Here is a 25,697-nt window from a genome sequence, read left to right on the forward strand (position 1 = left end):
ATTTAAGACAAAGACAACAACTCTTTCCAGGGATAAGGGTAGATTTCCTGGGGGAAAAAACAGACGCATACACAATTTCTACCTTCACCACACACACGTTTTTGTTTTTAATTCTTTTTTTTTTTTAATTAAGGAATTATTATTTTTTGACATATCAAATATTGTTTTTGACACATTATAGCAGTGACAATTAAAACAAATACTGTGGGGTACATTATAGCAGTGACAAAATATAAAATAAATACTGTGGGGGTACTACTGAGCATGAGCTGCCTTGACGTCATTGTAAACTGTTGTAAAAGTCCACTTTATATGTAATGATGAGTTATTAACATTGTTTTTTCAGTTTTAAATGATATTTTAGCCGTTTTAGATTTAGTTAATTTAGTATGGCTGTATGAATAGACCTATATTCTTATCTGTGTTACTTTCATGAGAAAGAGCAACGGGTCTGTCTATTCATTCGTAATCTAAAGGGAGGTTCCGGGGATTTTGCTGTGTCGGAAGGGAGTCAGGCTTATTATTATTGTATTTTTTTTAATCTGATTTATACCCATGGGAACGGATTCTCTTGTATTCAGTTGTAACCAGGTGTGTTGTGGGCTGACCTTTTTCTGAACCCTTTTTGTGAATAAATAACGATGTGAGCTGGAGAGAGGAGATCACATTTGAACAGAGCATCGCTTGGGTGGTTTGTCTTATGTGAATCAGAAGCTTCTGGTAATACCAACCTTTGCAAAGGAACTTCTTCAACAGAATCTCACCATTCAGTTAATTGAACACGCAAAGAGTACAATACTTAATATTGTCTACTCTAACAGTATCAAGCCAATTTGAGCAAAAATGTCTCTAAAAGTTCAAATGTGCCGAGTTTGCCTTGCATGTTGCTATCAGAGGAAGGTGTGGAAGACAAGTGTCTTCAGACTGGCGCGTCTTGGGCTGTTCCTGTTTGTCATCTTGGAACGCCTCCCAAAGATGAAGAAGGGGAACCGTAGAGCGGGCCGCTTACACCTGTGAAAGTTCAAGGAGGCGGAACAACGTTGCACCAGCTCCACACTGATGGCGAACTGCGCCGGAGCCCATTGGCACACGCGCACCACGGTCACCGAGGTCACAAATCCGCACCTGTGCGGAGTCGTGCCACGAAAGATGCACTCCCCTGGCTGGGTGGGCGTGCTCCTCTCCCACACCACATTGGGCTCCTCTGCGATGCTCATGCCGCTGAGGTTGCACAGGGCTCGGAGGCATACTTCTTCCAAGGCCTCGTTGCCGGGGAACCGTAACAGGACGGCGACCAGACGTGGTACCACCCCTCTGCGCAGTAACAGCTGCTGATACTTACCTGACGGACACAAAATAAACACTTGATCTGTTGTTTGGCAGATCTCTCTATTTGTCCCTTCTATGTTGTTTTTCAGTTTCAATACTCACAGCTGTCGTAAGAAACGCGAGTGATGGCCTGGACTGCGTGCCTCAGCAGGTCCTGGCCTGCGCTGGTCAGCACAGACAGCAGAGCCGTAATCAGGCCGGCATCTCCGAAACCTTTACGGATCACCGCTTCACAGACAGGAAACAAAATCAATAAAAGCAATTCAGTTGACTTCAATTTGCCAGGGCACAATTTGGATCTCATGAATACTGACTTACATTCCTTGGCAAGTTCAGCCACCAGTTGGGCTGTTGGCAGCGCCAGAGAACCTCTTCCCCTCAGCAACAGCGCCAGAATCGGAAGAATCCCACTGACGACAACTTGCTCAGCGGCACCTTTGTCTGGGCAGATGCAATACGACTTAAAGCAACAGCGGCGCGTTGAAAACCCCCGTTTTTTTCGTTTTCAGGACTCACTCCTCTCCTGAATGTTCACCAGCACGGTACACAAATGAGGCTTCAGCTCATCTTCGATCCGCTCCAGACCCAGCACCCGGATGGCGCCTAATGCATTGTTCAGGTTCTCTGCGGGGATCACAAACGCATGGAGACCATATACACAAGCATGTCATAGTAGACACTCACCGTTTGGCGTGGAGGGTTGCGGACTTGTCTTGTGTTTGTCCCGGTTGGCACTCTGGTATGTAAATGTGAGCTGCATGTTGGAATGTCCCATCCTGTTTTTTTTTGTTTTGTTATTCCAACTATCTCCCTTTTCTATCGCGCCGCATTTCCAGCCCTCGTCAACGCTGAAAAAGCGTCTGGCGTTCCCGCGTCTTGTTGGCGTTAATGCAAATCCACCCCCCCCCCCCCTCAAAGCTTCTCTCTCGCCATCTGGACGTGTTGTGCGTGTACAGTACAGGTATTAGCGGCCAAGCTGCCGCGGGTATTTTGACCAGCCTAAAACCTCCCACGGTGCCTCGGAGCCTTCGAGGCAACATGAAAGCAGACGGTTGAGCACGCCGACATGATGTCATGCAAAAATAAACAAAAAAAAGGAAATAATTAAAAGTAGATCTTTATGGTTTGCTACCAATTCTTGAGGTTTTTGCGTAATACAGAGAGATACCTGGTTTTAAACATACAGTAAATACAAATAGCAAAATTCTATAGATATGCCTCTCTGGCGTTCATCCATTCATAATTCACACATTGGCACCAAGTTCAACATTAGGCCCGACGACCTTAGAAACAGAACAGTACACAGGTTGTGTGGCGGCCTTTCATGCAGACAGCGCAGGTTGGACTCCAGTAAAAAAAGAAAAGAAAAAAAAAGTGGGTTGCTTTAGGAACGGACAAGCTGAAAGTCACTCAAAAAGGACAATGTAAAAGGGGCTACTGCTAACATCAACAGACATTTGCATGTTGCTACTAACATCACGTTAATGTCCCTGTCGTGAATGTTTTATGGCCCTTCCTGAGCGCAATCTTTTCAAACAAAACACGGCGACATGTCAAGCTGGTCTGGAGCCGCAAAGACCAGTGGAAACAGTCTCATATCCCACAGACACCAAAGTTAGCACGTTGCCTTGCATGTCATCCGTTTTGCAGGGCTCCACTTCTGCGATATTTTCCTGATGGACTTTCTTCTTCCCTCTGCTTCGCGCTTTCCTTTTTGAGATGGCCTTCCCGTGCTCCTTGATGCCAAGCGATGTCTTGTGACACCGGCGCTGTCTCCGGCGGATGCGGCGCATGGGCACGGCGGAGTCTGGAGGCTCGGCGGCCCCGGACAGGATGCGAATCTGCTGTTCGATCGCCGCGACGATCATGTCGAGAGCCACGTCCAGCATTCCCAGACCGAGGCCGTGCGTCGCGCTGTCGAAAGCTCCGCTGTTGGCCGGGTCCTTGAAACATTTTCGCATGTCTTCGAGGTGATTCCTGCATGGAGACAAAAGAGTTTGAGCATGTTTTCCGTTACGTTTAAAAGTATCAGTGTCAATGTACGTACTTGGTCTCAATGATTTTGGACCAGTGTTGAACTGTGTTTGTGTCAGGGATGAGCTGTTTCGCCATGTTGCCGTAGTCGATGTAGTCGTGCGAGAAGTCCTTCATGTCGTCGCACAATGCTTTGGTGTCACCTGATAACACAAGTACATTAAAACACAGCTGTCACACACCAGGCGTGTTTCCTCCATGTCCCTGACAAATATATATATATATTTTTTTAACTCATTAACTGCCATTGACGGTTATAGACGTTATTAGTTAAACTTTTTTTTTTTTACACTTTTGTTAACAAGAGTATGCAAACTTAAACAATTGTGATTAATCGTGAGTTAACTCGTGAAGTCATACAATTAATTACAATTAAAATTTTGAATCGCCTGAATGTTTTCTTTTTTTTGTTTTTAGTTCAAATACATTTTTGACGTCAATAGCCGTCAATGGCAGTGAATGAGTTAATAATATTTGTATTTATTTAAAAATACTTTTATTTATTTAAAAAATAAATAAAATTATTATTTATTATAGACTGATATTTTTGATGGATTTAAGTCTTTGTAAAATATTAATGTCCCAAGCCACGTCCAGAGAGTCTTCTTGCTGCAATCCTAAAATAACTAACACCTGCCGCTAACCACCCAACAACTTGCAACCAAGACTCTACCAGACTAACTCATCTGGAGCCCTTTGCTTTGATCCCTTCACCTTCAGTGAGTTTAGAGAAGGATGAGGAAACAGAGGTAGTCGTGCTGGGCGTGAGGCCAAGGACGCTCAAGGACTCCAGCAGCGTCTTCTTGCTAGCTGGACCTCGGCTCACTCGCGTGTAGGCGGCCAACGAGCGCAGGGACATCTTCTCTGGAGCCTGCAGGCGGCGCTTGATCTCATCATAGGAGATGAGGTGTTTTCCTGAAATTGGGAGGCAGAGACTAAGGGGTCATTTCAATTTGTCAGAACTCAGTTCTGTGTGAGGCGCCACTTACGAGCCTTGGACCCTTTCATGTTGGGATCCAGGAGTGATGACACCTCTGCAAAGGGCATCTGTGTGGAGAACTCTGTAGCGGTACTGGAGTTCTGAGGCGGTATCTGACTGTGGATGACTTCCTCAGTCTGTACTGGGTCAGATACCTGCATCTGAGGCTGAAGATGAGGCTGGATGGCATGCATCTCCACTTGGGTGGTCTCCAGTTGGATCTGGTCTTGTGGGGAAGGCAAGACCAGCGTGTTTTCAGGCAAACTCTGCAGACTCATCCCACCCTGGGTCACCGTTTGGTCTGAGGACATCTGAAATATTCCCATGACTGGCTTCACCATGGTGAAAAGCATGTTGCCCTGCGCGTCCAGGCCCACTACCCTCGTAGACTGATCCATCTTCTCGCTGAATCAGTGGATCATGTGATAAGTATCTTGTGGTTAAACTGTACGCTTTGTTTTTACACTTTGGGTAAGGGCAGATGCTTCCTACAAGACAAAGCACATATTTAGTGTGGTACTCAAAAATGAAAACAATATCCTATACTCAAAGTCTCGCTGGCAACCAGTCTGAATGCACTTTTTATTCTTTTACCCATAGAATCACATCACATCAAATGATTATTTGTTTTGTTTTTGTGTTAAGCAGCTTCTTGAAGCTTCCAATATCGGTTGACAAACTAACTTGTTTTTAACAAGTTAAAACATTTTGAGCCATTTTAAACTAGAGATGAACTAGCACTTAAATATTGATTGATACAATTACACAACCCCAAGTTATCACACAAGTAAAGCCGGGCTATTTTTCTGTTATTATTTTCCGCCATGCGGGCAGTTGAAAATGTTTAGGCTTACATTGTGGTGCAAATGGCCCATGGGCTAACTACTGTAATTGTGCTGCTAAAATGTAATATATTTCACACGTTCTATCAGATATTTATACGTACATAGGCATACATCCTTGTCAAAAGTGATTGATGTCACTAGAATCTGATACGTTGTATAGTAAATAAACAACAGAAAAATAGTAGGATTTCTTTTCATTCTTTCCATTTCAAAATGGCTGCCAACACAGTGCTGTTTTGTTTGGTGCTGCAGTTCCGACAGAACCTCTCCAGAACAGCGTGTGATTGTTCCAAACGTGTCCACAAGTCCAGGCGAGCAACATCGGTCTACCACAGTCAACTTGTGAGTGACAGTACGGTAGTTCCACTCACCGGTTTTCGCTCCTAATCAGCTACTGATCCTAGAACGGTCCTGGACGAGTCAAACGACATTTTCCCTTCTTCTCTGCTGCCGGCTAGGCGGGTTGCAAATCAGCTCCATGCTCACACTGCCGGGTATGGTTAATCCCAACGCTCATTGGTTGAAAACCACGTCAGTCATTCAGAAAATGATTTTCCATTGGCTAAGAGACGATGACGCTATAGGTTGGAGGCATTATTTCCGGTTCTGCCCAAATAAATTAGATGCGCGCTTGCTTTTATCACTGTTTTTAAAATGATGAATACATTATTTTTATGTATCCAATATGTAATTATTTATCACATACGTTTTCATATACTGTATATAAATTATGTATAAATTGTTAATCTGTCTGGCATCAAGACGAATAAACCATTTTTCCCCGTGTGACATTACTGAAATAACATAAAAAATAAACAACAAACATAAAATATATATGATAAATATGAATGCAAAAATAAAATAGCATAAGTAAAAACAACTTAAAAAAAATAAATTAAATTTAATAAGAACGCATCAGTATTTTATGAGCAGCACCCAGTGTTTGTATTAAATATACCCCACAATTTCCGTCTTATGTAATTGACCTGCATTTTCAGGCTAAATAAAGAACATTAAAATACCCCCCGCTAATTTATTTCAGTCGTAGTAGAAAATTGTTCAAAAGAAAGGACAGAAAATAGAAATGATTAAAATCATGTCAGTGCCAACAACAGCCTCACAGTTTTTAAGGTGCTATTGCATCCTCCCACATTCCAAAAACATGCAAGGCTGAATACGTGTTTCATATGCCATGTGATTCGCTAACTGACTAGTCTGGAAAAGCGTTTGTGATGCTAGCAACATTTTAGGTTAGTGTTGAGAGAAGGCCTTGAGACAATAAAGCACACAGCAATCTTTTTGTTTAGTTTTTTTTTTACACAAGAAGACAACAAGACACAAAGTGGACACATAACGATCTTTGGCGTCTGTAGGCACGATGACATCTCTCGGTCATCATCCAGACTTACTTCCTGGCTTGTGCGTCTAGCATTGTTCAAGTCAAAATAATGCTCAGTGTCGGCGTGGTCGCTGCTGGCCCCCCATTGTGGTGGTCGGGGTGGTGATGTAGAGGGGTGGCTGGGGCTGCCGCAGAAAGGGGATGCGCTTCAGGTTATTCGCCTGGGCTGCGGGGGTCTCTGAGTTTGGGCCTGTAAAGGAAGAATGGGGAAAACTCCTTAAAAAAAAGAAGCATCGTTTTTCTGTAGTCTGCTTTCCCTCTGATTTCCCCACTCTCAAACTAAGAACCAGCAAGTGTGGTGCTTGTTGTTGACGTTGGCGTACCTGCTTGCTGGCTGCCAATTGGTACCCTGACTTTGGCAAGAGGCGGGACTGCTCTGAACTGGGGGCGGAGCACTGGGACCTGGGATTGACCACTGATGTGGAGGTGAGCGTCTGACGTGCTGTCCAAGGGGCGCAACCTTGCAGCCGTGCTCGTTTTGGACTGAGGCAGCTGCATGTGAGAAGTGGGTGAACAGAAATGCATGTTTATGCTAATGAGGCAGCATGAGTTCCAAGTATGCTAATGCTGAGTTCACTCACTGCTTGTCCAGTGACCTCAAAAGAGCGTGAGCGCCTCTTCTTGCGGCGCGCCTCAAAGTCGACATCTTGGGGTGTTTGGTTCTTGCCGGTGAGCTTGTGTTGCCGCGTCCAAGTGGCCTGGACGGCGGGCCCTTCGCCGGTGCTGCTGGACAGGTTGTCGTCGGAGGTGGCGTGCCGGAGCTCGGGGCTGGACTGTCTGCCGCGCCGCACAGGCAGACCTCTTGGGGGCGCCTCGCCGCCGAAGGGGCTGCTTTTCTGCTTGGCGGGTTCCATGGGGGACGGGGCGGGCGGCAAACGCAAGGCCTCCACCTCGCGGGCTTTGGAGCGCCGCCGCGCCGCCTTCACTGAAATGTTCTGGATGCCTTTGAGGATCTCCTGTCGCTCTTCTACAAACCGAAAAGTTTATTGGGAATTGTGTTAAGGCCCACCTGGCAACAGGCGTCGTACCATTTCGTGAAAGCGGGGCGTCGGCACCCGCCTCACTGCTTTCGGGCGATGAATCCGGTTGGCTGCTAACGCTGTGGTTGAGGTGAGCGTAGCTCAGCGAGCTCACCGGAACCAGCGGCTGCAGCTGCACATGCAGATGGCGCGGTTAATGATCAAACACAACCGCAAATGAATTGTCACACACTGACTGTCGTTTTTTTGGGGCAGAATTTATACAGCTTAGTTTCGTGTAAAATGCGTTAGCCAGAAGGCGTTCTGTACAACATCTCCCCTTCAAATAATTTCACTCACCTCTCTGTTGCCCTTCCCGTTGATGTGTATGGGAAGAGGCGTCATTACAGCCGATGTTTTCATGTGTCGCGCATGAGCGATGTTTTTGAAAACTCTGTCGCTGTCCCTGACATCAGAGACAAAAAACAAAACACTCGTAGGAATTGTGGTCACTTTTTTACCATCATCGTCAATGTGTCCTCACGGTTCGGGCAGAATGGGGGGCAACGTGTGGCGGCGAAGTTTGGTGTGTCCTCGTCTTTCGTCGGGGCGCACGCACTCCTGGTCCGAGTCCACGTCCTGCACGGTGTCGCGAGTCTGAGGAAGCAAGCCGATCTTGGGTAGGGAGCCCCCCTGGAAACATGGAGCACATTTCATATTATAGGAAAAGACTTCAGGTTGAGTGGCTGTACATGACTTGGGTTACTGCTTTTGTCCTGTCCTATTCTGTCCTGTCCCATCATGTCTCTTTTTTTCCTACTTATTCATTATTTAGATTATCCCAGAAGACTTCAGATTTATGCCGACATTAAGACCTGGACCAGAGCCTTAGCTTGCTGCTCCTGTCCTGTCCTGTCCTGTCTCTCTTTTTTTACTTATTCATCATTTAGATTATCCCAGAAAACTTTAGGTTCATGTTGACAGCGGTTCATGCATTAAAATCGGGACCAGCCTTGTCCTGTCCTGTCTCTCTTTTTTTTTACTTATTCATCATTTAGATTATCCCAGAAGACTTCAGGTTCATGTTGACAGCGGTTCATGCATTAAGACCTGGAACAGCCTTGACTTGCTGCTCCTGTCCTGTCCCCTCCTGTCTCTTTTTTTCTTCTTATTCATCATTTAGATTATCCCAGAAGACTTCAGGTTCATGTTGACAGCGGTTCATACATGAAGATCGGGACCAGCCTTGGCTTGCTGCTCCTATCCTGTCCTCTCCTGTCCTGTCTCGACGGACAGGCCAATCTTGGGATTCAGAGAATATTTCAGCTTCCTGCCGACATATTGTAGGATGCCAGTGGCTCACTCGTAAGGACCTCTTGTCCTGTCTTATCCTCTCTTGTTCTTTCCTGTCCTGTCCTAGATATCTCTACAAATAAGATCAAGTTTTTTTTCCTTCATCTTTTTTGGATGTACCTTAACGGTGTGGCGGGTGGTCACCTTATCCAGAGCCACGGCCCGGTCCAGTTTCCTCTCATCCCGTTCTCTGGTGTACATATCATAGAGCTCCTGTAGGTGGTGCGGAACTAGCAGACTGTGTTCTAGAGAGAGAACATGTCAGTTAGTAGTCCAGCACCAATCCGGGTGGCGGTGTAGGATTTGATACCAACCATCAATGAACTGCCGCTGCTGTTGGATGAGCTCGTCGCAAAGATGCCGGTGCATCTCAAAGCGGCGGACCACAAAGTTTTTCTGCCGGATCACGTTGTCCTTCAACAGAGCGTGCGACTGCATCTCGGCATTCTCGATCTCCAGCTCGTGGACCTTGCACAGGAGGCCCAGGACCTCGCGCTGCTCGTCCGAGCTCACTCGACGGGGAAGCAGCTCCCCCAGTTGCCGAGCTTGGTCACGGAGCTCCAGGAACCGGCGCTCAAGCAGCGCCTTCAGACAGAAAAGGAAACTCCCATCGGATCTCTATGTAGACGATAGGCCAGAAACTTCCTCTAACAAACTTAAGACAACGATAAGATAAGACGAAATACATGGTTTTCATTACTGATCGCTCAAGATTTAAATAAAGGTTTCTAATTTATTTGAATGCAAAACAAAAAAAGTGGGGACAAAGTGGAGACCTTCTGTTTGTGGAGCTTCTTCTGCTCCGTCATGAGGGCCACCAGGTTCTCCCTGGCCACGCCCACCTCCTCCGTCTCGGTGGAGTCCGGCGGAGACTCCGGCGAGTCCGAGTCCTTCTCGCTGTCGTCCTTGCTGGTGCTTTCCTTTCGCTTTTCCGCGCGCCACTTCCGCCGTTGCCTGCTCCGTTCGTGCTCCCAGCTGGAGATAAGACGTGAACATCTTGAATGGGCGACGTATTCTCTCTATTTTCAGCGAGAGGAAAACGTTTTTTGAGACTGACTCTGCGATGGTGAGCAGCTGCTTAGAGGTGTCCATCTGGATCTCCGTGTTGCTGGTCTCCAGCTCCACCAGGTTCCTGCGGATATCCATCTGCTGGCGGAAGGCATCCAGGAGCTGCTCCCTCAGCTGGTCCATTTCGGCCCGACTCTGCTGGCAGGAATGCGCCTGGACCTCAGCTGGGAGAGGATGATATACTTGAATATTAACACCGTGACTGTTTTCAAATAATGACACTGTGAACTGCGGTGGGAGTTGGGAGCAGGTGAAAGTCAACCTAGCGAGGTGGAGTTATGCGCTGGAGAGAGATTTATGGATTTGGTTAGGGAAGACTTGCAGATAGCTTGAGTTAGCCAAAAGGGAAACGGTTAATGTTGGCACGAGGAGGCTGGGGGGCTTCACCCTGGACATGGCGGATGTCGGTCCTGTCGGAGGCCAGCTGGCGGCTCGCCTGGTCGGCGATCTTCTTCTTGAGTCGCTCGATCTCGCAGCGAAGGTCTGAGATGATGTTGGTGTACTGAGCGATGTGGTAGGACACGTTGATCAGGTTCTTCTTTACCTGCGGCAAAAACAACCATAAGATCATATTTTTTTAGGGGGGACTTTTATTTTTATTATTAGTATAATTATCATTATTGTTATCATTGTCATTGTTGGTATTATTATCATAATAAATATCCTGTATGAAGCAGGTGGAAAATCAAGACTATTTTGTGCAGTCGACTGCTTTTCAAAGCAATGGAGGTAATAATAGAGTGCACTACTCCAAGTAGCCAATAGAGGGTAGTCTTGCTCAATTAATGTCACCTGGTTTGCTGGCCAAGATACAGAAAGTTACAAAGTAATTTAATTTGTGCTGTTCTATAAAGCTTTTTAAAGACATAAAATAAATGTTTGTTTTTCTTTTATGAAACCAATTGCTTAAATTTTAGATTGATTTATTCATTTTTAGTTTTCATGAGGAAATTGTTTTTGATAGATATTTTTCGAGTAAAGCCTTTTTTTTAATGAGTTTTTTTTTTTTACTTGGCCTTTTATTTGTCTTTTTAATTAGTTTACATATTTTTTTAGGACCCCAACTAGCTTTGAATCATTGAATCAAGTTGCAAAGGCAACTCAAACATTATATTTTCATTTTGCCAGCTCACCCGCGTGCGAATACTTTTGGCACGATCGGCGTAAGTCAGCGTGTTGCGGGACTCCTCAAAGCCTACTGAGGCGGGACTGATGTGAGCAATCATGACGGTTCGGCTGTTTCCCCCCAAAGAGTCCTGTCAATCAGAGATATCATAAATCAACAGAATCCACCCCAGAGGCCTCCATCATTGATCCACAGTGACCAATACCTTAAGCAGTCTAGTCAGCTTGCTGTCTCGATAGTTGATGTACTTGTTGCCGTTCTTGTCACTCAGCGCGTTTATGCAGTTGCCCAACGCCAAGAGGGAGCGGTTGATGTGAGCGCCCTCTTTTAACCTCTGACCTCGATTCTGCGTCTGATTGACAGATTTGAATCACCACAAAAAAACAAAATTAAATAAATTGTGTTTAGAAGACTGAAATTGTCACAATCTTTCATCAATCATTTATTGGCACATGAGCAGTACACACACCTGTGCTGCTCGCTCAGAGCCGGCCAGGTCGATCATGAAGAGGCGGGCAAAGCGGACTTCCTGCAGGACGTCCCGGCAGCGACTCTGCTGCTTGACGGCCACCTGCAGCACGGCGTGCGATCGCGACGACGTCTGGTTGGCAGCCGTGGGCTCCTGCGTACGCTGCTTGTTGCCCTTCATCAGCAGCTCCATGATCTGTGGCGCACATACACACTTATTAGTTGTGTTGATTGTAAAGCATCGGTATTGACGGGGTATTGTAGGGAGGGGGGGGGGCGACCTCTTGAGCGTTAATGGTGGACACTTCAGTAATGCCCGCCACCTGAATCTCTCCTTTGGCGTCCTCTCTGAGGTCCAGGAAGCCCGAAGATGGGTTCAGCAAATCCCGGATCATCTCGTTGTAAATCTACAGTCACATTGATAGTGAAATTATTAAACAAAAAAATAAATAACGTAGCTACTCTTTTCCTCATATTTATTTAGTTTTACAATAGAAAAAAACTTTTTGCTTGGAAGAAAAACAACTTTTTATCTATAAAAATAAAGGCTTGTTCTTGAATTACTTTTTTTTCTCAATTACAATTAAATTTGTTTCTCCAAAATAAGACTATTGAATCAGACAAAGATACACCTTTGTTTTCATCAGATTTTTTTTCACCCCCCCCCAAAATTGATTTGTTAAAAAAAAGCCTTTATGATCACAAAATTCCACCTTTTCAAAAAAAAAAAAGAAGACTTTATTCTCATAAAATTTTGACTTTATAGCTAGAACAAAAACTGATAAAAAAAAAACAACCCTGACTTCTCATAAAATGACAACTTGATAAAAAAAAAATCTGACTTTATTCTTGTATGACTAGTATTGATTACTACTTGTTAAAACCTTTTAACTTGAAAAATGTTGACTTTAAAATAAATGTTGACTTGAAAAATTATGATCAATTTAATTAACTTAATTCATTATTGACTTTCAAACTAAAAATACATTCAAATTCTCATAAGCTTATGACTACTTTTTTATCTTTAAAACTACTAAATTAATCTTGTAAAATTAAAAATATATATACTTTTTTTTTTAAATAGGACTGCTTAGCTAAAGAAATTGACTTTTTTTCTAAAAATAAAGTTTTATTCTCAATAAATAATCACTTTTTAAAATTCTGAAATATACGTTTTTACCTTAAAAAGTTGAAAAAATATGAAAATTATAATAATTTTAATCTTAAAAAATATACAAAACGAATACTTTATTCTCATCAGATTATGATTTTAATCTATGAAAAATCTTGAAAAACTACTTTTTTGTACGACGAAATGTTTTTAAAATCTTGATACCTAGAAAAATAATCTGACTTCATTCTTGTAGAAAGACAATTCCTCCGCGCCCCAAAAATGGAACATACCATTAAAATAACTACTTTTTTGAAGCGATATGACATTATACTTGATTATTTTTGTATGTACACTGTACTATATATTTTTTTTCTCTGTGTGGCCATTATGAAAAGGGTGAATGTGACTGTATAGATACATTGCTATCATCATCCATTTATGTTACTGTGTGGTGGCAGTAAAAAAACCTTTCAAGCTCTTTACTGCCTGGAAACCGCAGCCTTCATCTAGGAACATCCGCACACACAACACACAACCGAGGTTTTTAATAACATACTTTTCAATAACGAGCGCCTAATGACAGCCGCACAATGAAAAGACATTTCAATGTCGAATGCAGACGTCTCTCAATGGGAGCGATCATCTGTTTGTTGAAGGCTGACATATCAGAAAATGTCTCCATTTGTTCCCCCCCCCCTTCCACTTTGAATGCACTCTATACGAACAAAAGTATTGGGACACAACTCTTTGTCTTAGCCATTTGCTTATTATTATTAGCTTGTGTGGAAATTAAACTAGACATTGGTCCCACCTCCAGATAGGACATGGAGACACTGTACATCATGTTGTCACTGGTCTCCTCGATGGCCCGGAACAGGTCATTGAGGGTGCGGACGTAGATGCCGGGCTCCTTGTCCGTTCCCAGCATGGTGTAGGTTTTCCCGCAACCTGGACAATACCCACAGAAAAAAAAAAACACAATTTCAGCACTCTAAATATTGCATTTGAATGACAAGCGTAGATATACGCTAACCTGTGGGTCCGTAGGCGAACACGGTGGCGTTGTAACCTGATATGAGACCCTCGATCAGACCCTTGGTGGTGGCACGGTACACCTCCTCCTGCACACGGAACAAACATTTAACTGCTGTAAGAAACTCTGATCTTTGCGTCCATTTTTGGGGGGGACGAACCTGACTGGCTGCGTAATCAAAGGCAACATCAAACACGTAGGTCTTTTCCCTTGAGCGGTTGGCTCTCAGGACGTCATCTGGATCCTCCATGGGGTCCATCAGGATCACCATCTAGTGAGGTGAGACAATTGGCGTTAGGGGCTGAATTTTTTAAATATTTGAAGGACCACTGGAAAATCACAATAATGACCCAAAAATGTCTGCTTCAAAACAAAATGGCTGACTTTCTGTGCATTTTCAAGCATGGCCTCTACAGACTTTTTTGTTCTACTCATGCCCGACATGCTTACCAAATGTCATAATCATGAGGAAATGTGGCCATGCGATGACAAACATAAAATTGTTTCCAGTCAAAGTGAGCATAATAGTGGTAGTCTCATCACGTCTAACTCATCATGACACACAACCCGAGGACGTCACACGGTTGTTTTGGTAGCGCTACACACGCATGTGCACAAGCACACGTAAATGGCGTGATGATGCAAAGCTTCCAAATTTAGCTCCCGGCTCATGTACTGTATAGGCGAGGGGCTGTCGAGGGTGTTGATAACACGTCGGCTCCCATCTGTCGTCTATTGAGTTACAGAAGCTCCGCCCACCAAACGCCAGCTGTTAAGTAAGAGCTTGAATGTCAGTGCTCAATATTTTGCCAGATAGAAAAAAAACACACAAGTAAAAAAAATAAAATAAATTGGTTTCATGCAAGAACGAGGAGTAATTGCACAGTGCAAACACAAGGAGTGCAGAGTACAAGGTGTACTGATGGCTAACTGCTAACTGGTTGTCATGAACATACAATTATTTACAGTTATTTGAAACCCTAACTCGGGCTTCAAGCCCCAATTTGAAACGCTTACCCTGACTTGAAACCCCAATTTGACAACATAATCCTGGCTGGAACTCCCTTCATTTTAAACTTATTTGAAACCAGGTTTGAGACCCTAAATTAAAACCACAATCTTGGCTTTAAAACCCTAATTTTGAACTCTAACCCCATCATGAACCTTTACTTTGAAACCTAACCTTGAAAGCTTAATATGAAACCCTAACCCTGGTTTAAAACTTCACTTTACACCTAGGGCTTAAACCCACAGTCTTGGCCTTGAAGCCCTAATTTGAAACCCTAACCCTGTCTTGAAACTCTCTGTTTTGAAAACTTACTTTGAAAACCTAGCACTTGTTTAAAACATTAACCATGTCTTGAAACCTTACTTTGAAACCCTAACCTTTCCTTGAACCACAAACCTAAGTTGAAACTCAATTTAAATGATTAACCATTGCTTGAAACTCTAATTTGAAACCTTAACTCTGGTTTACAAACCCAAATCTTCTCTTAACACATTCTACAAAAGACTAACCATTTGTTTGAAACCCTAACCCTGGCTTGAGACCTTCATTTTAAAGACAAACACCGTCTTGAAACCCTAAATTTAAACACAAACCTTTGCTTGAAACCAAACCCTAACCTAGCTTGAAACCCGGGCTTGAAACCCTATCCTTCTCTTGAAACCTTACTATGAAAGACGATCTTTTTCTAGCTGCTTCACAGAGTCTAAAGATACGCGTGTATGTGCACGCACATGAGCTGTTGCTGCTTACTGTCAGGTTTCCACGCGACTGGCAAAAGGTAAGGTGTTGAGGAGATTAGCTTTAATATTCCTCAACCACTTCTTCTTGGCACCGCGGATGAACAACAACAACAGCTCAATGACCTGCGCTTCACCCCTTTTGTCTAATCTGCTGATTGGTTTTTGGAAGGGCGTAGTGAGGTAAAGTTGGTCAAACAAGGACAGGTGAAGCTACATGTGGATTAGGGTTCGTAACAACAAGGTTTTACGGTTCCTTTCCAGTTGTAGGCTTTAAATTTGAGGTTTCGAGTCAGGGTTAGGGTTTCAACTATCCTAATGCCCTCTTACAAACCTAACTTGAAAACCTGACCTTATCTTGACACCCTAATTTAAAACACTAATCTTTTCTTGAAACCACAATCCTGTCTCAAAACCTTATTTTGAAACCATAAACATTGCTTGAAACTGCGACCAAGGCTTGAAACCCTAATTCAAAACTTCCATCTCGGCTGTAAACCTGATTTTTGATGCCCAATACTTAGTTCCCGCAATTTAGTAACTTAACGGCAAACAACATAAGAGAAATTGTATTTTAGATTTTTTTTTTTACTCCTAATTGATTCAGTCAACTACTGTCGAGATGCTCTTTCACGCACGCGCGCGCGCACACACAAAAGGTCGAAACCGATGTACGTCATCGTTTACGACTATTGCTCACGTTTGTGTGTCGTCTTTATGACACCGGCCTCCAAGGTCACAGGGTCATCCACTTTGTCCAACGTGTGCCGGCAAGATTAAGACGAGCGCTTTTGTATGTATCTGTATGCGCGTGTGTGCGCACATGCGTATCTATCTGCGCGCCACGTCCATCTGTCGCTTATTACTCAGACGCCATGGAGACGGCATGTTATCTGCGAAATGGGAAAATGGGAACAATGCGTGGAATTTGGAGACACTGAATGATGATTGGCAGCACGGTGGACTAGTGGTTAGCTTGTCCGCTTCTTCACTCCAGCATCCCTGTGCAGTTGCATGTTCTCCCCGTATGGGTACTCTGGTTTCTTCACACATTCCAGAAACATGCGTGTTAGGTTCACTAAACACTAAATTAGGGGTACTCAATGTTTACAAAGAAAAATGTGCGCTGTCAAACTCGTCCGGATTGCTATGGCGGAGCTAGCAAGGCTGCTAGCCCGCTGTGCCACTGGCTGAAATGTTTTTCACAGCGTTACTAAACATCATATTATTGGTCTAAACTGCTAAACATGTAAGTGGGATTAAAAAAATGAAAACTTTGTTTTGCACTTGACATCATGTAATGTTTACAAAGAAAATGTGAACTATCAAAGTCGTCCGGACTGCTACGACTGAGCTAGCTAGCGTGCTAGCCAGCCGCGCCACTGGCTGAGGTAAGTGTCCAGTACTTTGACTTAAACCTCATATTATCAATAGAAGATGCTAAAGTTGTAACCTGGAATAAAACAAATATTGTTTTGCAATTGACATCACATATCATCATCGTGTCATAACCACAAGGGTGGAAAGAGGTGTGACTGTGTGTGCTAGCTTAGCGGAAATGCTTCCTCCTTAAGCTTTATTGGTCCATTTTTTCTCCATTTTTACTCATTGTAACACACACTAGATCACATTAATAGGTTTTGAAAACTTAGTGTTTAAAAATTTAAATTACACCCCCCAAGTTTTCGCAGGAAAAAATTACGGTGCCGAAGCGATGAAAGTAATAATAATTGGTGTCAAGGAAGTCTTTGTATGTGGACGTCTGATGCAAGTTTTTTTCAATATGATATCATGTTTTATTGTAGTGGATAATATTGTAAAATTAGTTTCATACTAAAATATTTTAGGATTATAGATTGGGGTAGATGTACAGTTGAGACACCAATAGAGAGAATTGTAAGAACATCTTTAAGTGCATTTACCCATTTTTTTTTTTATTTGTGATAAGGTTTTTCTGTAATCTGCTTGAGCAAAGTTGCTAATGTGTGCCTGAAAAATCAATAAAAAAAGTTGATGCAAGATAAGTGTAGAACGTTGTGTGTCTACCCGATTTGCGGCTCCGACCCGAACTGCAGCGAAACCATATGTCAATTACACAAGGACAAACTAGTGCGGCGCGCTTTACTTTTTGTTTTCTCTTATCTGCTTTTGAAATGTTATCTACTCTTTTCCCAAAACAAAAGGGCACAAGTATAGAAAGCTTGACATTTGCCATCCTCGACCTTTTTCCGAAATGCAACCAAAGCGTCGGAAAGTTATCGGTCATCTGAGAGAAAGGATGCCGTCTGTGCGCCCCGACAATGCCAGCCTGGATCTCCTTTCAGGTGCAGTGTCGTCTCGCCGCTGTTATACAAGACGTCTGCCTTTGCACTTTCCTAACAGCCACGCCAAACCACATGGATAACAAGAAGTCTACACTGACATTGTGAAAATTCACAACTTTACAGACTATTTCGTAAAGATCTCATTGCTCGGAAGAATCGACATGGAACTCGTTGTGCTCCTAATCCATGACGATGAGGGCCGAACCCGTGATTTACCAAAGTGCCACTACACTCCTGAGCCCTCTTCAGGGTCCCACTCAGGGGCTCTTAAAAATAGCGGCAGGTGAATGTGATCAATTCTGAACACAGCCACATCCCTGTCATAAGAGGGTGTGCACATTTATGCAACCATATTCCTTCAGTTGTTTATTTTTATTTCACCTGTCAAAAGAAAGGTTTTGATCCAATGGAGTTGATGGTCAGCAAAATTTTGAAAAGATTCCCAATGGTCTAATTTGCTGCTGAGTGCAGGAAAGCGTAACCCGAGTCCAAGTGTCCCAGTCGTTTACATGTAATCTGGCCTAAAGGACAGACAAACAGCGCAGAATAACCCTCTCTGGACGAGATAAGGAGCACAGTGAGATTATCCACTTTCGGAGCTCAGACGGGCTATTTGCGTCCACTTGGGAGAAAAAGAGCGTCTATTGGCTTTGTGGACCCTCTCTCGTCTCGCTCCTGCGCCACCTCGTCAAACGCTCGTAAAAAAAAAAGAAAATTGCAGGAACAGCGTGTCCTCCTTTTCTCTATCCATTGGGAAAGTTATTTGGAAGGGTTTTAACTAGGTCACCAAGAGTCAAGTTGTACCCCCTGAAGATGTTTTTTTTTCTTTTCTTTTTTAACAACCTTGTTAGTAAAGCACACAGCCCTGAGATGTTCTTTTGTTATCGTCATGAGGCGCCTCCATTATCCACCATGATGGGGCTCTCACTATGAAAAGATAACTACGGAACATCAGCCGTAATCGCCGATGCATTTATAAAGACATCGTACAGTGGCCCAAGCAAATGGAAAATGTAAATGTAAAAAATAATAATACAACACCTAAAAAAAATTTTTACGAGCCACATTGAAAAAAAAAAAATGCAAACATGTAATAAGCAATACAAATAAAATAAATGATAACAAATTAAAATACAAATAACAATATGCATCCATTAAATTGTCCATAAAATTAATAATAAAAAAGATGAAATAAACATATCAGAAACCAAAATTTCATATGAAAAATCAAAAATAATGCAAAAAGGACATCTGTGTCAAAAATGTAGCCTTTACAAGTATCAAAAAAATATACATATAAATAAAAACATGAACATTATGCATATAACATGTAGAAATAGAACAAAATAAATAAAGAAATCAAAATAAGAAACAATTACCAAAATGAAAAATGATATCCATCCATCAATTTTCAACAGTTTTACTTTCACAAAACAAATACAATAAATAAATAAATAAATGTAACCATAACAAAACAAAAACAAAGTACGGTCGCACGTGAAGCGGTGGAACTACAGAGCGACAGGAAGAAGAAGAAGAAGAAAGGAAAAAAAAAAACTAACAATGGCCCTGACCTTGTCTGGGTGTCTCCATGACGACTAGACCCAGGACATACCCCCCCCCCCCTCTCTCTGTGCCACTGTCAAAGCCTGAGGACCAGTTCAACAAGCTTTCAAAAACACCATAAACGTGTATAGAGTGTCAGTGTGATCAGAGCAGCGGCCCTTTGGTGAAGCAGCATGTGGCTCACTATCCAAACTTATCAGCTCGTTTAGAGTAACTATGTTTGTTCAATCACAAATACACAATTTTGTATGTCAACACTGCGAATACATTTTGTATTCCCTCATTCATTAATCTTTGTGACGACTACGTCCCTACAACAGTTGCTCACTGAGCGGCGGTTTTATGAGAGCAGGTGGCAAGGAGGCTTAATTAACCTGAGCCGCAAGACGTCCAATCAGCTCATGTCGTCGTCGTGCTCTCTGCCAAGACAGCAAGATCTAGTGTGACCCAGCACCCCCCCTGCTAGCACCCCACCCTAATCTGTCTGAGCGCTACCTTGCACGCCATATGGTCTTCAAGAGCCACGTGGACTTTGTAAACGGACCCGAGGTGTCAAGTTTTGGAAGTATTCGTGAAATATATCAGGTCTTCTGATGGCTGTCGCATTATATTCAACTTTGACAAACAATTGTTTATTCTACTTCAAAATTGCATTATCACATGTAGCAGCCTAATGTAGTATATTTCCGTCACAATTGTGTGTTTGTGATCACGTCTCATGTTTTGTAAAAGCTGATGGAGCAGCTTTTCAAAATAACGATCCAAAATCCAATGTAACTATACAGAGGTGCCTTGAAATACAAGTTGAAATCATGATCAGGCTAAATAAAGCCTCCAACACATGATAAATTAATCAATTCAAGCTTCCTGAAAAGCATTTTTTTATATTTTTTTCAATAACAAAAAAATAGCACTGTATAATATTATACATTATAAGAACATACATTAATGACATAATTGAATATAGTATAAAGAATGAAACCGTTTTTGCCAATAAAAAAAAAACATATTAGTCAATAGACATTGTGCTGCTCCTTCTGATGTGCACCTTGGCCACCTAGGGGCAGTATAACACCGACAGAGACTACCTCAGCATTGACGCTATTTGTTAGCACCTCCTATGGGGATTTATATTGTTGGTTAGCATTACGCTAAAGGCAAAGCTATGTGTTGTTTTAAATACACAACATCTAACTTTCTTTTTTTTCTTTAGTTAGGCAGTAAACGTTGACTGACGTGGAATTATATAGCTTGAAATGTTTTTTTGGAAGACTTTTTCACTAACTGCCAAATTGCTGCCAGTTGTGAAGTGAGTTAAGTTAAGATGACTGCCACCACACAGCGCTTGGATATTTCTTTTTGCTCTCAAGTCAAAGCAAAAAAAAATCATCCGACTGCCAGCTTTTATCTTAAAAACTCATTAGTTGGGTCACTTATTTATTAAAAGATACCACTGTGTCTGTGATGGATTTGTTTTGTCATATTTAACAAATGGAGATAGAAGAATATATAAGTAGCAATTGCATGCTTTGAATTTTCTGTATACAGTCCAAGTTTGCACACCCCTACAAACACGGGTAAGCGTAATCAGGTCTGCAATGTTGCTGTTGTGACCATCCCCTCTATCCTCTCCATTCATACAATCCCACCGCCGTAAACCCTTCTCAAAACAGATTCCCATAATCCCCCACAGGCACCGCTATCTAGCGTAAGTAGCGTCAACCGCAGGTGGTGAACCCTCTCCTAGTAAGCAAACATGGCGGTTTTAATGAGGGTTTGCGTTAGCGTGCACGTGGGAGCTGTGTCAGCACTGACGGGGTCGCTAACCCGTGCCGTTCGTTTGTTGTTGATGATGATGATGATGATGATGTCATGGTGCTTATGTTGCCTGGGGGCGTCACTCTAATTGAATTACAATCCAGGATGTGGACAAGCAAACGGGCCAGATCCCGGGAGGAGGCGGGATTATCTCTTTCTGGAAGTGCTCTCCAGACTGCAAGATGATGACGAGGACATCAGAGACTCCACAACAGGGCAGGCAACCCTGTCGGAACCCTCACTGCAATGACACGGCCGCTTCAGCAATCTCCCTAATGGGCACCCTACTAGCATACTTGTTTTGTTTTTGTATTTTTGTGGGAAAGGGGGCTCCAGTGTCTTTTTTTTTTTGCCCAGAGCCCTCAGGTGGCTTGGAAACATCCCAGATGATGATGTCACCATGTCAACTGTCGCCATGCCCGACGCGGTTACTCTACTGGCGCCAGTCACGACGCTCATTAGCGCCGCCGCTACCACATCCGCACTCATTACATTCGCACCCTAAACGAGGTCCGCCGGGGCGTCAAATTGACAACACGGCAGCTCCAGCTGCGCCTCGTTCTTGTGTGATGATAGTGTAGCGGTTCACATAGCTTACACCTGGTAGGAGTTCGCAGGAAAGAGACAACTCGGCACCAAAAGTCATGTTGGCAGTTTCTAGGAGTCATACGATGATTTTGAAAATTCAGCCCCTGAAATCATTCTACTTTGCAACATGAAACTTGGTCGGTTAGTTTATCATGAGTTGACTCACAAAAAACGCCTCAAGAAGCCATGCCTGAAAAGACGCATGATGTCCACGATATTTTTTCCAGAAGTGGCCATTTTAGTGTCAACTTGGTAATTTCAAAACTCCAACCACAAATTCATTTTGAAAATGCAGCCCCCAAAGCCAGTTAAACTAGGCAACATGAAATTTGGTCGGCACGTCTATCGTGAGCAGATCCACAAAAATGTCTCATGATGCCATGTCCAAAAACGCACATGAAGTCAGCCATTTTGTTTTAAAGCCGCCCCTTTTGTCTTATTTTGCCACCCACCCTGCATGGTTTTTCACTTGTCACCGAACGTGACACTTAAGGTCGTGGCTGACATCTTATCCTCACGCCCTGACGTAAGATGACCTCTGCGCCCACCTCGTCATGCTAACCCCCACCCCCATCCCCATCCCCATCCCCATCCCCATCCCCATCCCCAACTCACACACACACACACACACATACATACCGATCAAAGTTCAGTGCTCTCACCTGCTCATCCAGCCTGTGCGCCACAATGGTCGCCGCCTCCTCCTGCTCGCCATCGCTGAGCGGACGAATCCTCAAGGCCACCTGCACCGGGTCAAGCACACACTTCGAATAAACACTAGGAAACACCAAGAGTTAATTGTAAACAATTGCATGTTTGTGTTCACAAGACAGCTCGGATGTTTAATCTAATGAGAGCTAATAATGACGTGAGTTTAAATTAGACAGGTATTTATTTATTAATCGTGTGTTTATACGCATGTGGCGTCATCCTACTTGTGGTCAGTAGAAAGTGTGTTGGGACAAGAGAGGCTCAGTTACGACTGACACAAGCACTTCAATAATTCACAGTAGCGCCACGGCCCGCTGCGCAAACCGTTAATCATGCTTCAATTTATTTGTGTTGTTGTTTTTTGGTCCATTTAAGTGCAAATACAATAAGAAGATTTTGAATTTAATTTTTGTCCTTTTTTTTGTTTTACATTACTTTTTGGAATAAATCCCTTCTCAATGTTGCAGTGAAATAATTCAATCTTATTTTCGAATTACAACATTTCTATTCAATTAGCCAACTCTTAACTATATAAAATTTGGTATTTTACTCATACCAAATAACAAATTATAAAAAAAAAAATAAGAGTATTTTATTTAACCAATTTTAAGAACCTTGAAAAAAATCCCTCAAGGTTCTTTATTCATTTAATAAGGAGTATACACAACAAGGGAAAATATAGAATATAAACATTGTATACAATTCAAACAATTAGAACATAAAACACATAAGCTAAACAAAATAAAATCAATAATATAACAAAAAGAGAAAAATAAAAGAAAACAAGATCATCCAAATAAATGATAAAGTTTACAATAATTGTACGTTTTTACCGCTTACGGACACATACAACCAGACAATGCTGAAAAATAATTGCTCATGTATATAACAAATTCAATAAAGGACGGTTTCTTATGTATAAATTTCGATTTGTGAATATAAAATTTCGCTAAAATAACAAGATTTATCAAATAAAATTGCGTATATATATTCAAATACACCAAATAATACATGTTTCCAAAATAAGGAGCAGTATGCTCGATAATGAATGCTAGCACCCCACTGAATTACATGACGAAGGTGTACCTAATGAAGTGTCCTTTTCATATTTAATCTCTTTCTGAAAAGAGTCAGCAGAACTCTACTGAAACTGTAAAAAAAATACTCACAAATTATCTAAATAAAATTACAATTATGCTTAAAAACAATGTATGATAGTTGAGTTGTTAAGTTGAGGACTTACAGTGAGTTGGTGCTCCTTCGACTCTCCGGTGTCCTTCATGCTAACTTCGGGTCACTCACAGCCGAGCTTCGAGTGCATCACACGTTCGGAGCATCCGACCGGCATGTCCCCTCACCGGAGAGAGACACCTGCAGAGCCTCGCCCTCTCCAACCCAACCCGGACCTCTTTTTTTTGCCTTCTTTATCGTTCTTCCTTCGCCTCCGAGCCGGCGCCTCCTCCACGTCCTAGCCGGCCCCGTGAGCGTCGATGGTCCGCCGCGGGAGGCACGACTCTCCGGTGGTTGACCCGGTGCCAGGTATTGAGCTCACCTCACGTCCAGCCTGCTGTTGCTTGACTGGTGCTGACTGAGTTGATTGTTCGTGCGCATGCGTGCGAGCGCGTCTCGGTGCACGCGCATGTCGCCCCTGGAGACCTGGCCACGGTAAACAGTGACAGTAGCGTACCACGTGACGTGCACTTGGTGAAATATTAGGGAATTATTTTTGACTTTTTTAAGTGATACACTTAATTTACTTTAAAAAAACAAAAACATATAAAGTGACGTTTGAGAGGGTAATTTTTGTTGTGTATTTACAGTAATTAATATATTAATTTAAAAAAGGCATAATCCAATGTAATGTTTTTAAAGCATATGACGTGCCATTTATGTTTTACTCGAATACGGTAAATATTTTTGTAGCTCCTACAGCTCTTTGTAGACACCTGCTGGAAGAAATACTGCATGACCTCTTGGGCCTTTTTGATATATTTAAATCAGCATTTTAATAAAACAAACTGACATTTTAGATAACATACAGTGAATAACATTAATATTAGGGAAGGTTTTGGCATGTTTTCATAGATGATTTAATTAATTTATTTACATTTTGATAACATTTAAATTTACTTTGTAGAGTTTAGATAACCTGACGCCGTGCCTAAGTAATATACATTTATTTTGTAGTTGAAGCTAATTTAGTAACATTTTAATGACAGACAAACTAATTGAGATTAAAAACTGCTAAAACACAGACACGACTTTTTGGAGCAGTTTCTTTTTGCCCTACAGTGTGTAGTTTATGTATTTAAATTTAAACATTATTCATTTCGAAATGATAAAATACTTATGTCATATCTAAACATTAGGGTTTTTTGTTGAGTTAATTAACTACTTCTAATAACCCCCCCAAAAAGCAAAAAAAAAATCTCCAAAACACGTGTTATACCTAAATATTAGGGACTTTTGGGGGCGGATTTTAAAGATGATATAATCAAAAAAATTAATAAAACATCAAAATAAAAAAAATAAAAACACCCCCTACCCCCAATATTAGATATTTACAGTGCAAACGTTTTTGAACCCTGCAGGCATGGTCAGATATTTTGTATAAAATATTACAATTACCTAATTAAATGTTTAGTCATACCCAAACCTACAATGCTGACATTGAAAATAATGAACTTGAACCAAAAGAATGATAGATAATATTGTCGTTCATTCTTGAACAAAAGTTGTTGATTTAAAAAAACTCAGATTTCATGGGTGCAAAAGTATGTGAAACTCTGTCTTAATCGGACATTGCACCTCCTTTTTTGCAATAAGAACTACATCCAATCACTTTCTTTAATGACTTATCAGTCTTTCACATCTACTACTCACCCCCATGCTTCACTGTGGGGTGAAGGTTATTTTGCTGGTATGCAGTGTCGACTTTTCACCAAACATGACTGTTTTAGTTGTAAGCAAACCGGAATTATCATTTTTCTTGTGGTTCTTGCTGATATTTTAGAAGGTTGTCCACTTCTAGGCTGGATTGTAGTAATTTTCAGTGTTCTCTAGTTGCAGATGATCTGCTTCACAGTGGAATGATGAAGCTCAATTTTTTTTTTAAAGATGACTTTATAGCTTTCCCCAGAAAGATGTGCTGTCACTATCCACTTCCTGAGGTTCCCTGAAAGTTCTCTTCCTCTCAGCATGACAGACCTGTATGGGTTCACCTGCGTAAGACTAAAG

At 42.3% G+C, this 25,697-nt stretch overlaps 3 protein-coding genes across 3 annotated transcripts; all 3 read right to left on the reverse strand.

Moving 5' to 3' along the window:
• Positions 1-57: 57 nt before the first annotated feature.
• Positions 58-2,202, reverse strand: LOC147156922 (rap1 GTPase-GDP dissociation stimulator 1-A). The gene is made up of 5 exons (XM_086064705.1): positions 2,014-2,202; positions 1,846-1,953; positions 1,648-1,770; positions 1,432-1,557; positions 58-1,342 (listed from the first exon to the last, which is right to left on the reverse strand). The coding sequence occupies exons 1-5, from the start codon at positions 2,102-2,104 to the stop codon at positions 891-893; spliced, it is 900 nt and encodes a 299-aa protein (XP_085920831.1). The 5' UTR covers positions 2,105-2,202; the 3' UTR covers positions 58-890.
• Positions 2,203-2,262: 60 nt separating this feature from the next.
• LOC147156923 (uncharacterized) lies at positions 2,263-5,675 on the reverse strand. The gene is made up of 5 exons (XM_086064738.1): positions 5,559-5,675; positions 4,353-4,830; positions 4,078-4,278; positions 3,377-3,506; positions 2,263-3,306 (listed from the first exon to the last, which is right to left on the reverse strand). Exons 2-5 carry the CDS (start codon positions 4,738-4,740, stop codon positions 2,883-2,885), a joined length of 1,143 nt encoding a protein of 380 aa, XP_085920864.1. The 5' UTR covers positions 4,741-4,830; positions 5,559-5,675; the 3' UTR covers positions 2,263-2,882.
• A 728-nt stretch (positions 5,676-6,403) lies between these two features.
• kif19 (kinesin family member 19) lies at positions 6,404-24,179 on the reverse strand. The gene is made up of 20 exons (XM_086064436.1): positions 23,704-24,179; positions 22,412-22,492; positions 13,868-13,978; positions 13,708-13,795; positions 13,486-13,622; positions 11,842-11,967; positions 11,562-11,756; positions 11,298-11,444; positions 11,100-11,222; positions 10,354-10,510; positions 9,956-10,130; positions 9,675-9,873; positions 9,213-9,483; positions 9,019-9,143; positions 8,090-8,238; positions 7,906-8,011; positions 7,615-7,738; positions 7,168-7,553; positions 6,910-7,078; positions 6,404-6,776 (listed from the first exon to the last, which is right to left on the reverse strand). Exons 1-20 carry the CDS (start codon positions 23,740-23,742, stop codon positions 6,640-6,642), a joined length of 3,045 nt encoding a protein of 1,014 aa, XP_085920562.1. The 5' UTR covers positions 23,743-24,179; the 3' UTR covers positions 6,404-6,639.
• Positions 24,180-25,697: the final 1,518 nt, after the last annotated feature.

This window comes from Leptonotus elevatus, chromosome 20, assembly GCF_054856555.1.
Source record: "Leptonotus elevatus isolate MCC_2025b chromosome 20, RoL_Lele_1.0, whole genome shotgun sequence".
Classification (NCBI taxonomy): domain Eukaryota; kingdom Metazoa; phylum Chordata; class Actinopteri; order Syngnathiformes; family Syngnathidae; genus Leptonotus; species Leptonotus elevatus.